Source organism: Protomyctophum bolini (assembly GCF_963924005.1).
Source record: "Protomyctophum bolini genome assembly, chromosome: 9".
Classification (NCBI taxonomy): domain Eukaryota; kingdom Metazoa; phylum Chordata; class Actinopteri; order Myctophiformes; family Myctophidae; genus Protomyctophum; species Protomyctophum bolini.
Window position 1 is genome coordinate 45,747,269 of NC_137870.1, and position 13,806 is coordinate 45,761,074.

The 13,806-nt window shown below is 51.3% G+C and overlaps 1 protein-coding gene across 1 annotated transcript; it reads right to left on the bottom strand.

Annotated features, from left to right (window-relative positions):
- Positions 1 to 2,921: 2,921 nt before the first annotated feature.
- Positions 2,922 to 4,412, bottom strand: LOC308321913 (CD166 antigen homolog; the record flags this gene model as incomplete). Its single annotated transcript, XM_080773011.1, has 1 exon — positions 2,922 to 4,412. The coding sequence occupies one exon, from the start codon at positions 4,410 to 4,412 to the stop codon at positions 2,922 to 2,924; it is 1,491 nt and encodes a 496-aa protein (XP_080629137.1).
- Positions 4,413 to 13,806: the final 9,394 nt, after the last annotated feature.

Consider the following 13,806-nt stretch of genomic DNA (forward strand, 5'->3'; position numbering starts at 1 on the left):
TCACGATTTTTCAAAAATAGCAGATCTACAGATTTAGCTATTTTTCAATAGCTAAAGCATAACATAATGCTTAAAACATGGGGTTCCCGTCCTGAATGGGTTCATATAATATTATTTTATACTACCCCGCATTGTAACACTTAGGCCTATTGAATGTTTTCAAAGGCTATAGCAATGCCACACTCTAGGCTAATGTGCCATTTATAATACCATTAACATAATGCAGTGTTAAATATGACATTTGTCACTTGCTCCATATTTGCTCCTAATTGCTCCTATTTTGCATAATATGATAAATTACACTGGATCCATTGAACAGAAATACACAGGTTATTATTATAGGCTAGATCCTGATTCACGTACAGCAGAACAAACCGTCACTCAGCGCATGCAGGCACACCTTAGCGCACAGCCGCGGACAGAGGAAGCTGGCGCCCGACATCATTCCGGATTTTTGAGACAGCTGGTGGATGGAAAAGAAGCTCCACCTCCTCCGTGGCTGACTGACGCGGAGGAGGAGAGCGTTTCCTGGAAATCTGTCCGTCGCGTCAGTCAGCCGCGGAGGTGGAGGGCGTCAGCTTCTTCTGTCCACGGCTGTGCACTAAGGTGTGCCCACCGCCCACTGGATGTCAAGCCTAGCTACCACGGTTTGATCCACAGACATATAAACCTATAGACGCCCTTTCCGCCTCTGAGGCGCGTCGAAGGCACAATTTCCCCCGAGATTCCTTGCAAAGCATTTTGCCGTCAATGAGCAGCTTCCGCGTGCGTATAACATACAGTAAATCCCGGAAAGGACGCGCTGTGATTGGCCCAGTATAGTCACTTGAGTGACAGCGAGAGACATGGAGGAGTCACGTGAGTGACGTCACTTGGCGCGCCTTCAGAAAACGCCTTCAGCCAGATTTGTGATCACTCTTTAATGTGTTCTGTTAGTAATCTATAATCCCCCCCCCCCCTGGCTCGGATGTTGTATTGTTGTATTAATAACTGTGTAGTTTGTGTTTGTTTGTTTGTTTGTTTGTTTGTCTTGTCTTGTATTGTAATGTATTGTCATGACTGCTTGATTTCCTGCCTTCATTGGGATACACGTCGCTCCAATGAACCGCAGCGGAATGGGGCAACCACTCCAAGGAACAGCAATGTCCGTGTTCACCTACCTATACGTGTCCGCCTATATGTGTTCACCTATATGTGTCCATGAGCACCAGTATATGACTATTAGTACCAGTAGGGGAGCTGTTTGCCAGAAACAGAGAGAGAGAGAGAGATATAGTATTAGTGCTGCACTGTTGCCTGCTAATGAGAGAGAGAGAGAGAGAGAGAGAGAGAGAGAGAGAGAGAGAGAGAGAGAGAGAGAGAGAGAGAGAGAGAGCACCACTCAGTTCACTCGGGTGTGACAGATTGACAGACCAATGACGTTTAGGTGGGATGATTGACAGACCAATGACGTTTGAGGTGGGGCTGATTGACAGACCAATGGACTTCCATTATAGAGCGACAAAGTCCTGCCGTCACTCGCTCATCGCCTGGTTGGTTCACGGAAGTAATTTCTCTATTGTGGAGAATAACATGCGAGCTCATCTTAAAATCGTTTCGTATAAGCGTTGCATGTGGTCCAAAAATAAACAAGCTGTCTCAGCGTTATTGTCAGGGAGGTGTCTCTGTATCTGTATGTGCGACACTCATTATAATTATGATACAGTCTGTTTCTAGCGAAAATGTATTCTAATTCAGTAGCAGTAACAATAGCGTTTTCTCTCAGTCAGTTGATTCTTCATATCCATATGAGTGAAGCGGCCGGGATGATTTGTTTATCTTTCAAACACAGTTATTTTTTTTTAATATGTTTATTCACATTATATTTCCCCCCCACAACCCCATAGCAGCACAAATACTAAACGAAATCTTCGAAGAAACATCAGGAAATGTCCATAAATACAAACAAAATACAAAACACATTACATACAGTTACTTTCAAACACAGTTATTATAAAATCCCCCCACCTACAATGTAAATAAAAAGTACATGAACCCCATGGATTTGCGCCCTCTATACCGATATTGACGCCAGACGTTGTGGTGCTCTATAAATCAGTCACGTATTGTAAACCACTGCAGTCTGCATGGGAACAATCCATCATGAGACGTCACGTGGGCTAACATGACATTTGATGACTAATGTCTTACACTTGGCAAGTCAGAACAGACCTTTTTTTTCTCCCCTGGCTCTGTTTAATAGCAGCAAAACGTCTGCGGTGTATTGTTGTGTTGATTGAAACGGTGTCCTTTGAGGTGAATCACTGGATTCAATCTACTCGGAGCGGTGAATCTGAAACAGATTAGCAAGCTATAACAGCTATAACATATCTTATCGCGATGACATTTTGAACGGTCACACTTTAGGGGTTTGACTTTGAACAAGTAGACTTTGAGATAGTCGGGGGGGCGGGGGGCAGGCAGAGTTCATTATTTTAAAACAGAGAAAACTAGCAGAGACTATAGCACGATTAAATATTAAACATTATGTGACAGCAAACAATGACTCAACAAGGACTGACTGGGGAACAAGAGTGAGTAGGGCAATGACCCCAAACGCTTTCCTGTCCAGGACCCCCACATTGACACTAATTATCCCACCGGACCCCCATAAAATAAGGTTTTTACGGCTCTCTAGCAGTGATTCTCAACCCGTTTAATTTCAAGGACCCTCAGTTTGATAATTATGTAATAGGCTACAGATCCCAGTTTAATGGCATTTCTACCTCTGGGACCCCCATTTGTATTGTAAAAAAATCAATGTTAATTTAACTCTGAGAGTAAATTAACAGATAACTTGACATTTTTGGTCAAGTTATAATTAGCTAGCTTCATCATTTTGATCTCAAAGTGCACCAGATTGAAGCATTTTCATGGCAAATTTACATTTTTTTCTGGCAGGAAGGGGGGGCCTCAGTATAATATGTTGCCTGTGGCCTCAAAAGGCCTAGAACCGGCATTGCATGGGGGTTGCTGTCCGAGGGGCTGTTGGGATCTCGGAAAGGATAGACTTCGAGTCCGTCTGGATGGGGCAGCGTCCAGGATCCTCTTCGTCTGCTCCGGTAGGTCCAGTAGCCGGCCGTGGTACCGACCAGGACCAGCAGCGCCGTCAGCACACAGGTGGTCGCCAGCGTCGCCCGGCCGGTCCCGCCCGATGGACCCGAGGAGGACATCGCAACGATGGTCCTGGCGTCCGCTCCCAGCCTGTTGCTCACGCTGCAGGTCACGGACGTGTTCTGTCCGTCGGGGCCCCGCACGCTGACCGTGGAGGTGGCCTTGCCGTCCCTCTCGTTGTAGGAGCTCTCGTGGTCCGCGTTGGCGTTCCACATGAAGGCGGGTCGGGGCACTCCCCGAGCCTCGCAGGCCAGCCGGGTGCCGTTCTGGGTCAGACCGGTGATCACGGGTGAGCCTTCCACCACCAGGTCAAAGGACCGGCGGCGACGCGCCAGGCCGGCGGCCGAGGAGACCTCGCACGCGTAGCTGCCCGCGTCCGCGTAGCTCAGGTTCCCCATGAACGCGGGAGCCGCCTCCATCCTCTCGCCGTCCTTGGTCCAGGACACTTTGGCGTCGCTCGGCCTCACCTCCATCTCCACCGCCAGGGGCTCGCCGACCGTCTTCACCACGCTCCCCGCGGGGCTCAGGCTCAGGTAGTGGACGGGAACGCTCAGCGGCTCGGACTCCTCCGGGCCCAGCCGGTGGCTGGACAGGCAGGAGAAGCGTGCGTCGTCGCCGTCCTGCCTGATGGCGTGGAGAGTGGAGGACGTGGTGGACAGACCGGTGGAGGAGTCCAACGCCACAGTGGACGTGGTGACGACGTGCGTCCCGTCGGACGCCAGCGGCCGGCCGTTCTTCCGCCAGGTGAGCTCGGCCGCGGGGTGGGCGTCGCTCGCCACGCACGTTCCCAACAGCGTCGGCACGCCTTCCTCCAGGAACTCCGCTCGGTCGCCGACAACGGGGAGGGCCGGCTTCTTGTAGACCGCCACGGAGCTCTGATGACTGTCATAGCTGTCGGTGGACTTCATTTGGCACACGTAGTCCCCCTGGTCCCGCAGCGTTCCGTGGCTGATCAGGAGGCTGGAGTCACCGGAGACGTTGACCCGCGGGACGTGGGCTTGGGGGGTCCGACCGGGACGTTTCTCCAAGAGGAGACCCATGGTCAGCTCTTGGTCGTTGCTCTCGTATTTCTCCCACGTCAGCAGTCCCAGGCTGTCCTCCGGGGGAAGGCTGTACGGACACGGCACCACGATGGTCTCTCCATACAGGCCGCTCACCTTCTCCTCCGCCACGGTCCTCCGGGCCCGGAGAGGCACGGAGGCCGCCATGCCGAAGAGGAGGAGGAAGGACATCAACGTGAGGGCAGGCGAAGAAGGCATTCTGGACACTCTGGGATGGAGGAGATGATCTCTGCTCTAAAGCTGCTGGAAGCCGAGTGTGCTAGCACAGTATCCGTCCATCTTTTATAGAGCGATACTGTAGACACTGTCACACTGATGTCACGGTTCTCCGACTAACCTGAGCAGTAGCCTGGGACGGTACCGACCCATCCATACATCCATCTTCAACCGCTTATCCCTAGTCGGGTCGCGGGGGCTCCACCAGAGAGCTCCAGGCGTGCCTTCTCCAGAGCAACATTAGTGACTTCCTCCATTCCGAGACGTTCCAAGGCCAGTGTGGCGATAAAATCCCAACATCTGGTCCGTGGTCTGCCCCGGGGTCTCCTCCCAGTGGGACGTGATGCTTGGTCTGCCCCGGGGTCTCCTCCCAGTGGGACGTGATGCTTGGTCTGCCCCGGGGTCTCCTCCCAGTGGGACGTGGTCCTTGGTCTGCCCCGGGGTCTCCTCCCAGTGGGACGTGGTCCTTGGTCTGCCCCGGGGTCTCCTCCCAGTGGGACGTGGTCCTTGGTCTGCCCCGGTGTCTCCTCCCAGTGGGACGTGGTCCTTGGTCTGCCCGCACGGTTCACACCACATATGGGTGTGGAGTTCTGACAGCCGACTCACTGCAGCTTCTTCTTCTGAATTACTTTATCTTTGCCTTGAAAAAGACATTTTGCGTTTTGCTGTTTCCCAAAACAAACCAGCGCGCGCTACTGTTTGCTACAACGCGACTGGAAGCGGACGAGGTTTACAGACATACCAATAGTAGCCAATCATATGCTGATTAGGCCAGTTGCTGTAAAGTTTATAGCCTACCCGATCAGTGATCACCAGGGGGCAGCGACAACACACACACACATCTATATAATGCTGTGCACATATATTATATATATTAAAAAAAAATACCCAGCATAATCTTTGGGAATTCAAGGCTAAGCCTTCCCTAGCCTTACACACCCGCCGCCATATGCTTGATTAAACCATAGGACATATTTAAGTTATATTCAAGGCTTTGTTCTCTCCACTAAGGGGGAAGGGCGGTGGTTCCTGAACGTCTATCCTGCATGCCAAATTTGAGTCGACCCAGATCATGTCACTTACTCCAGTTACCCTGGGTAAACATGGTCTTTGCTTTGTCTGGCATAGCCAAAATCTGTGTGGCCTACTACCACTTCTATTCTATATTCTGTGTCTTACAAATAATGTCTAATGTCTGGGCTCCAATATACTACATGTGTCTGCTCCCCCGGGGATTTGTGCTGACTGATGTCTGTGTCATAATTTGCTTCACTGTGGGGTGAATGGAGGTGCCGTACTACCTTCGCCAGCGTGTGATTTATAATGTATTCATGCTTAATGGGGGCTTTCACCTGAATAAGGCCCTGGCATCGTTACTCTGTCCCCATGTAATTAACAAAGTGAACAGAGTGTCATGTTGCTAACGAGGGTACTGGCATCCTCCTTTTATGCTTTCGCCACCGGATGCAGTGTTGTTTGTTGGCAGCACATTTTCCATTTTAGTCTTAGTCACAGTCTCTTGAATATAGTTTTCATTTAGTTTTCGTCACATTTTAGTGATACAATTACAATTTACAATTTAGGCATTTAGCAGAGCGACTTACATTAAGCAAGAACAGAAAAGGCGTGGGAATACATCACATAAAAACATTTATCATGAAACATGCGTAAGCTAAGAAAGTAACAGTGGAATATCTATATAATGAAACTATACATATATACTACTATGCTATACATATGTACTATGACGTGCTATGCCTACATACAATGCAATTATAGTGCTGTCTACATAACATGGTATAAGTCTGTATCAAATGCTGATCACCCGGAATGTTTTAGTGGTAGTCTAGTTTTAGTCGACTAGATATCATTATGATTTTAGTCGACTAAAATGTATTTTGGCGGGCCGTGAACCCTTGATGCCGTCGTAAGGGCTGATTTTACACTCGCTGAAAATAGCCGATCTACAAGCTCACGACGAGCTACAGCGCAACACGTTGTGAGCTTGTAGATCTGCTATTTTCAGCATGCAACCAAGGGTAAAATGACTTGTGTTTGATGACTTTTACTTATACTGGAACTCTTGTCCACTAGTCCCTTCCTAACATGGATCTCTTGTCCACTAGTCCCTTCCTAACATGGATCTCTTGTCCACTAGTCCCTTCCTAACATGGATCTCTTGTCCACTAGTCCCTTCCTAACATGGATCTCTTGTCCACTATAGTCCCTTCCTAACATGGATCTCTTGTCCACTATAGTCCCTTCCTAACATGGATCTCTTGTCCACTAGTCCCTTCCTAACATTTTAGTCTAGTTTTTATTTGTTGACAAGATCGACATAGTCATAGTGTTAGCCATCATGGCTTAGTTTTTCATTTCGTTTCCATTTAGTTTTCGTCAGTGAAAAAAGGTAGTCGACAAAAAATGTTCGTCTAAGTTTTAGTCGACGAAATCAGCACTGCCCTGACGCACACGTTGTTTTCCAGATTTATAATGAATTAGGGATGAGGAAAATGTATGTTTTTTTTTTTTTTTTTTTTTTTTAAGTCTGACTGAGATCTTATATTGATGACGTCAGGGATCTCTCTATGGTCATACATTTATATCATATTGATTGATTGTTTATTTATTTGTTGTGTCCTGCAAACATTGTGCCCAGCCCTCATGGGTTTATAAGACACCCTTTCACATGTGCGTTTACAGTATGTTTACATTATACATTCATAATCCATTGCATTACAGCCCAGAGTATACTCTGCCTTCTCTCCCAAGCTTGACAAATAAATTATGCCACAACAAAAGTCCCTTTAAGGCAAAACATGTCTCCATTTCAATCTAGGGAATCCCCACAGATAGAAGACATCTTGTTAACCATAATTTCCCTCGTGTCATCACATTTAGGGCAATAAAACAAAAAAGTTAACCTCATTTTCAATTTCACCCAAAAGTTCACGGAACAATCTCTCTTTCTTCTGGAGTGGCATTAAACCTGCCAGTCTCCAGTGGTCATTGTAATGACCGTATTTGTGCACAGAGAGATCGCTGTCTTTTGTTTAAATTATACTTCACATTAGGTTCTACGATGTATCTGTCCTTTACAAGGCAGTAGGTTCGCAGTAGGTTATAATATGGAGATAAACTTCGGGTTACTTTAGTAACCTCAGTTATATAAGTGACTCGAGAGAGAGAGTCATATGGGGTCCAAGCCACTAGATGGCGCAGGCACACAGCCTAACATACACTCACGGAACAATTCCATTGGATCGTGAACTGTCGCTCATGGCGTGGTTATGTCCCCACCCACTGGGTATATAACCTAAGGTCCGCCCTGAGCAACGTCATTCCTATCAACCTGCTTTCTGACGTCTTAAAGAAGACAGAAGGGCGACTTAATGACTCTCTCTCTCGAGTCACTTATATAACTGAGGTTACTAAAGTAACCCGAAGTTATCTTAAGTACCTCTCGGAGAGAGTCATATGGGGAACATAACGCTCCCGTATGATCGCCTTCGGCTGATAGAAAAATATTCGACCCTAGGATCATCTCCATTGGAGAGAGACCAAACGCAAAGGAGGCCCAAGAAGCCAACCCTGCGCGTTCACCCAAAAGAGACATCCTTTATAAAAGATGTCCTTGACCCAGGGCCGACAGCTCTGCTGTTCCAGCCCTGCCGGTCAAAAAACACGATAGTCATCCACCCATAACGGTCAGGGGCCAGAAAGGGACCTCTTGACCTTATGAGGATGCCCTTGACCCAGGGCCGACAGCTCTGCTGTTCCAGCCCCGCTGGTCAAGAAACACGATGGTCATCCATCCCTAACGGTCAGGGGCCAGAAGGGACCACTTGACCTCGTGAAAATGTCCCTGACCAAGGGCCGACAGCTCTGCTGTTCCAGCCCCGCCGGTCAGAAGACAACCCGCCGCAGCGCAGACATCCTGAATAGGGACACCCCTGGCCAGGGCCCAGGATGCAGACAAAACTCTTGTAGAGTGTGCACGTAGGCCCTCTGGGGGCTCAGTACCACACGAGGTATAGGCTAAACGTATAGCCTCCACAATCCACTGCGAGAGTCTTACTTTCGAAATGGGTTTACCCTTCCATTGGGAACCCCAGGCCACAATGAGCTGCTCACCCAGCCTGAAGGGGGCAGTTCTTGACCTGTAAACTTTCAAGGCTCTCACCGGACAGAGACAATGTAGTCTCCTATCCTCCACCGAAGAGAAGGGAGGAGGATGGAAGGCCGCGAGATCCACGGGCGAGCAGCCCGCGGGAAAAGTCTTAGGTAGAAACGAAAGGTTCGGCCTGAGCGTGACCCTGGTGTCATTACCACTGAATCTCAAGCAGCTGCTGCTTACTGAGAGCGCGTGCATGTCACCAGCCCGCTTCGCCGTTGTCAGGGCAACGAGCAGAGCGGTCTTCAGAGAGAGGAACTTCAGGTCCACCATTTCCAGTGGCTCGAAGGGGTCTCTCATTAAGGAGTCCAGGACTATTGTCAGGTCCCACGAGGGGACCAGAGACCTGGCGACCGGCCTGAGGCGTGTAACTCCTTTCATGAATTGACGGATCAGCAGGTGTTCACTGATTGGTCTGTTGTTCATACCAACCTGATAGGCCGCTATGGCCGCCAGGTTGATCTTGACTGAGGAGAGGCCAAGACCCCTGTCTAGGAACTCCTGTAGGAAAATCAGAATGTGTCTCACAGACGCCTGAAAAGGGAAGACCTCTTCCTGTCTGTCCGAGCACCAACGCTCAAACACATGCCAGGCAGTGTTATAGCGTCGTCTGGTGGAGGCAGCCCTGGCACCAAGGGTCGTTTCTACGACATTCGGAGGCAGGCCAGTCGCTTCTAGCGAACGCCCCTTCACGGGCCAAACCCAGAGATCTAGGTCCTGAGGACGTGGGTGAAAGATCTCTCCTCCGGCCTGGGTCAGCAGGTCCCTCCACAGAGGGAGCTGCCCTGGTTCTTTGAACAGGAGAGGGACTATGTCCTGTCTCCAAGATCCCCAGGCTGGAGCTACTAGTAGCAGCTCTGATCCCTGATCCCGCACCCTGGCTAGGACATGCGGAATCAGTTCCAACGGGGGGAACACGTATAACAGAGAACACAGGCGAGAGGACCGGAGTCCCCCCTGCCTGTTGATGTAACAAACCGTCGTGGTGTTTTCGGAAACGAACCAGGACGTGGTGACCTCTGAGGAATTGTTCGAATTCTCGGAGTGCCAGGAACACTGCCAGTAGTTCCAAGTAGTCGATGTGGGAGGAGCGTAATGCGGCATCCCACACGGCATCCTCCCGTCGTGGGTGGCGTCCCAACCGGAGAGGCTGGCGTTGGTGGTGACCAACCTCCTGACTGTGGGGAGACCCATCGGGATCCCCTCCGTCAGAACACCTCAGTTCGACCACCATTTCAGAGCTAGAGTGCAGTTTGAGGACACTGTCACTCTGGCCGAAAGTGCGTGTAGATCGCTGACCCTCATAGCGGACGTCAGGGCGACTAGGAGGGCTGGCTTTAGTGTAAGACATTTTAGGTCAGCCGTCTGCAGTGGTTCGAAGGGCTCATTGTTAGAGCCCTGAGGACTAGAGACAGATCCCAAGAGGGGACCAGTGGTCTGTTGATCCTGTGTACCCTGCGCCCTTCACAAACTGTTTCGCCAGCGGATGTCTCCATACTGTCTGGTCGTTAATGCCCATTTGGCAGGCCGAGATGGCTGCTAAGTGGGTTTTCACTGAGGAGAGGCCTAGACCTCTGTCTAGGAACTCCTGCAGGAATGTCAGGGCGTAAACTACTGAAGCTTGGAATGGGATAACCTGGTTAGGTCGTTCTGAGCACCACTGCTCGAACACGCCCCAGGCTGTTTCGTAGTGGGTCATTGTCGACTGGGCTCTGGCCTCCTGAATCGTTGAGACAACATTCGGAGGGAGACCGGCCTCAGTCAGCATTAGCCTCTCACGGGCCAGACCCATAGGTGTAGGTCCTTGGGGCAAGGGTGGAAGAGGGATTTCAGCCAACGCTGAAAAAGGCCTCATATGGAGTGTCTGTCCAGACCTATCAGAGGCCATCCGTAGACACGTACCCAGTGGAAGTGTGCGGCCTGACTTGAACATGGTCATGCACTTCAGGTTGTTGACTCTGTCCCGACTCAGCGGAGCCCTGTAGGAGACAGAGTCCAGAGTGATGCCCATGAAATCTGTGGATTGGGTAGGCGTCATCATGCTCTTGGCTAGGTTTATCCTGAAAACCCAGTGAGGTCGCATGGGACACGACCCGAGTCGTGTTCCTCGCGGCCTCCTCCGCTGAATCCGAACACAGGAGACAGTCGTCTATGTAACTGGACACCCATAGACCCAGAAGTCTCAGGGGTGCCAGAGCGGCCTCCGTACAGTGGACGAACACTCTGGGACTGAGGGACACCCCGAATGGAAGGACCGTGTACTCGTAAGCCTTTTCCTGGAACCCAAACCGCAGGAACTTCCTGTGAGGTGGGTAAATAGGGATGTGGAAATAGGCGTCTTTTAGATCTATGGATGTGAACCAGTCGCCTGGGCGTATGGAGCGCACCAGAGACTCGGCCGTCAGCATCTTGAACTGAAAAGACTTGAGGTGCCTGTTGAGTATCCGCAGGTCCAGGATGGGACGTAGACCCCCCCCCTTTTTCTTGACCAGAAAGTAGCGGGAGAAGAACCCGCTGCGACGCTGGGCCAAGGGTACCTCTCTGACGGCATCCTTCTCCAGCAAGGAAGCTATCTCCTGTTGGAGAATCAGACCCTCCGGACCCCTGGCATTGGTGAAGATGACCTCTGAAAACGCTGGGGGTGTTCTGGCGAACTGGGGTCTGTAGCCCTTCGCTATGGTGTTGAGGATCCACGGGGATCCTCCGCACCACTCCCACAGTGCCAGGTGCTTGGCTAGTGGGTTCTCTCCGGCTATGGGAGGCACGCCCCGCCTGGAGGTAGTGTTCCCTGGCATGTCGGAGAAAAATTGGGCATGACCCGTCTCCCCAGTGGCGTTTTGGTACGCCACTGACCTTATGCCAATATGCCCTGCCCCACTGCGTCGGGGGGGCCCATGGGGCCCCCGTGGCAGTGGGTTCATGTCCACCCCCCTCCGTGGATATTGTTTTGTTGTCTTTTTGTATTGTGTACTGTACTACAGAAAAAAGTGCTGTACTTGTGCAAACAATATCGAGGGACCTGGCTACAGGGACGTCCAGGACGCCCACCTGTGCCATGGTCCAGAAGCGCATTGCGGGCGGACTGGACGTGCAGTCCGAGACTGCTACGTCCGGTGCTGGGCCCGGCGCATGGGGGGAGGGTAGGGTGTGTGTCACTTCGGCTGCTGGTCAGGGCCTCGCAGCCTGGACGCTGCACCTCCACGTTGAGGGTCATCCTCTCGAGTGCGCCTCTGAAGAGGTCTCCGGGGATGAAAGCACCCTCGGAGAACTCTCTCTGGGCAACGGGATCCAGACCAGGTGAGGCTTCCAGCCACCTAGAGGTGATGGAAGCCGTGGCCATAAGGCCGGTCAGGTCGGTGAGTCAGTACGTGAAGGTCACAATTTTCTCATGTAGGCGACGAACTCTAGCCAACTGTTCAGGAGTAGGGGCGTGGCCCATCTCCTGAAGAAGGGAGCTCTGGGAGCCCTGGAGTAACGTTGAAGCATTGAGATGCCTCCCAGACGCTACTACGGGGGGAGGGACACGAGAGCAGTGCGGAGTAGCCGGGAGAGTCATGGGCTCCTTCCAGCTAGCCGTGTAATGTGCTCTGAAAAACCTGGGACAGGGGAAGCAGTGGTCCCCCGACAGTGATTTTTGTCGTGTACATACTGTGCAGCTTGGCCACAGACCCACCCATGGTGGGGGTCTGTGTCAAGAGCTTTTGCCTTTCTTTGGGGAGCGGTCCCGGTGTGCAGTCTGGGGCTGCTACACCCTGGACGGGGCCCAAGGCATGGGAGAGCGTCTGAGCACGCTCCTCCTGGAGACTGAGTTGCAGGGTCCGATTGGCCCCTCCAGAGACGCTGTGCCGGTCGTAATCCTGGCAGCCGTCATGTTGGCTGTTGGACAGCAACGTGAGGCATTCAGTGACCGTAAGAGAGCAGCGTGAAACAATAGCCGAAGTAGCTCCGATGCTATGGCTATGTCATAGACGAGTTGGTGTGGGACCTTGAAAACAGCCTATCTGGAATGCTAAACATGCTAGGGTGGCGTCGGCCATCCAACGAGGTTGCTACTCCCGACCTCGAAAAGGTTAGCTAAACAGCTAAACAAACCTAGCTTCACAATGTACATACCTGTAATGTTGAGGGAAGCAGTCGGTTGTCGAGGGTCGTTGGGGAGACACGTCGATTGAGACTCGTGCCTTCGGCCGCTGCGTGAAGTAGTAGTAGTGTCGGTGGAGGCCTAGGACTGCATCCGACACCCCGTTGTCGCAACCACCCGGCTCAGGGGAGCCTCGTTGGTGGGCTGACGAGATCCCGCTGGAGGGAGAGCAGCACCCAGAGCAAGCCGGCGAGGCCTGGCTGATGTCTTGGGTCTGGCTCCACAGGTCTGTTTACCAGTGAGGTGAAGAGCATGTGGAGCTTGTTGTTGGCGGTCCGAGCCGCCTTCCCGGCAGGGGAGGAGCCCAGGAAGGACTCGTCACTGTGTCTCTGAGACGCGTCAAGGTTGAGGGGTCTGAAGAGAGAGGACGAGGTGGTGGGCTGACGAGATCCCGCTGGAGGGAGAGCAGCACCCAGAGCAAGCCGGCAAGGCCTGGCTGATGTCTTGGGTCTGGCTCCACAGGTCTGTTTACCAGTGTGGTGAAGAGCGTGTGGAGCTTGTTGTTGGCGGCCCTTATCACCCCCGCAGGACATCTTGGGTGCTGGTGTAGCTTGAAGAAGGAACCAGCAGTCCAGGACATTGTAGAAACACTTCACTTTTAAGTTATAATATAATATCATTATAAAATAATAATATATAATATAACCAAAATGTTGTGAGGAAAACTGTCTGTAACTCACAACCGGATAAGGAGAAAAGTGGTGTTGGAGTAGAAGAGTAGGACTCGTGGTGCTCCACTGGGAACTGGGGAGGGCTGTCGCCACCCCCGCAGGCCATCTTGGGTGCTGGTGTAGCTTGAAGAAGGAACCAGCAGTCCAGGACATTGTAGAAACACTTCACTTTTAAGTTATAATATAATATCATTATAAATAATAATATATAATATAACCAAAATGTTGTGAGGAAAACTGTCTGTAACTCACAACCGGATAAGGAGAAAAGTGGTGGTGGAGTAGAAGAGTAGGACTCGTGGTGCTCCACTGGGAACTGGGGAGGGCTGTCGCCACCCCCACAGGCCATCTTGGGTATTGGTTGTAGTCTGAGAAGAAACGGTAGCCCAA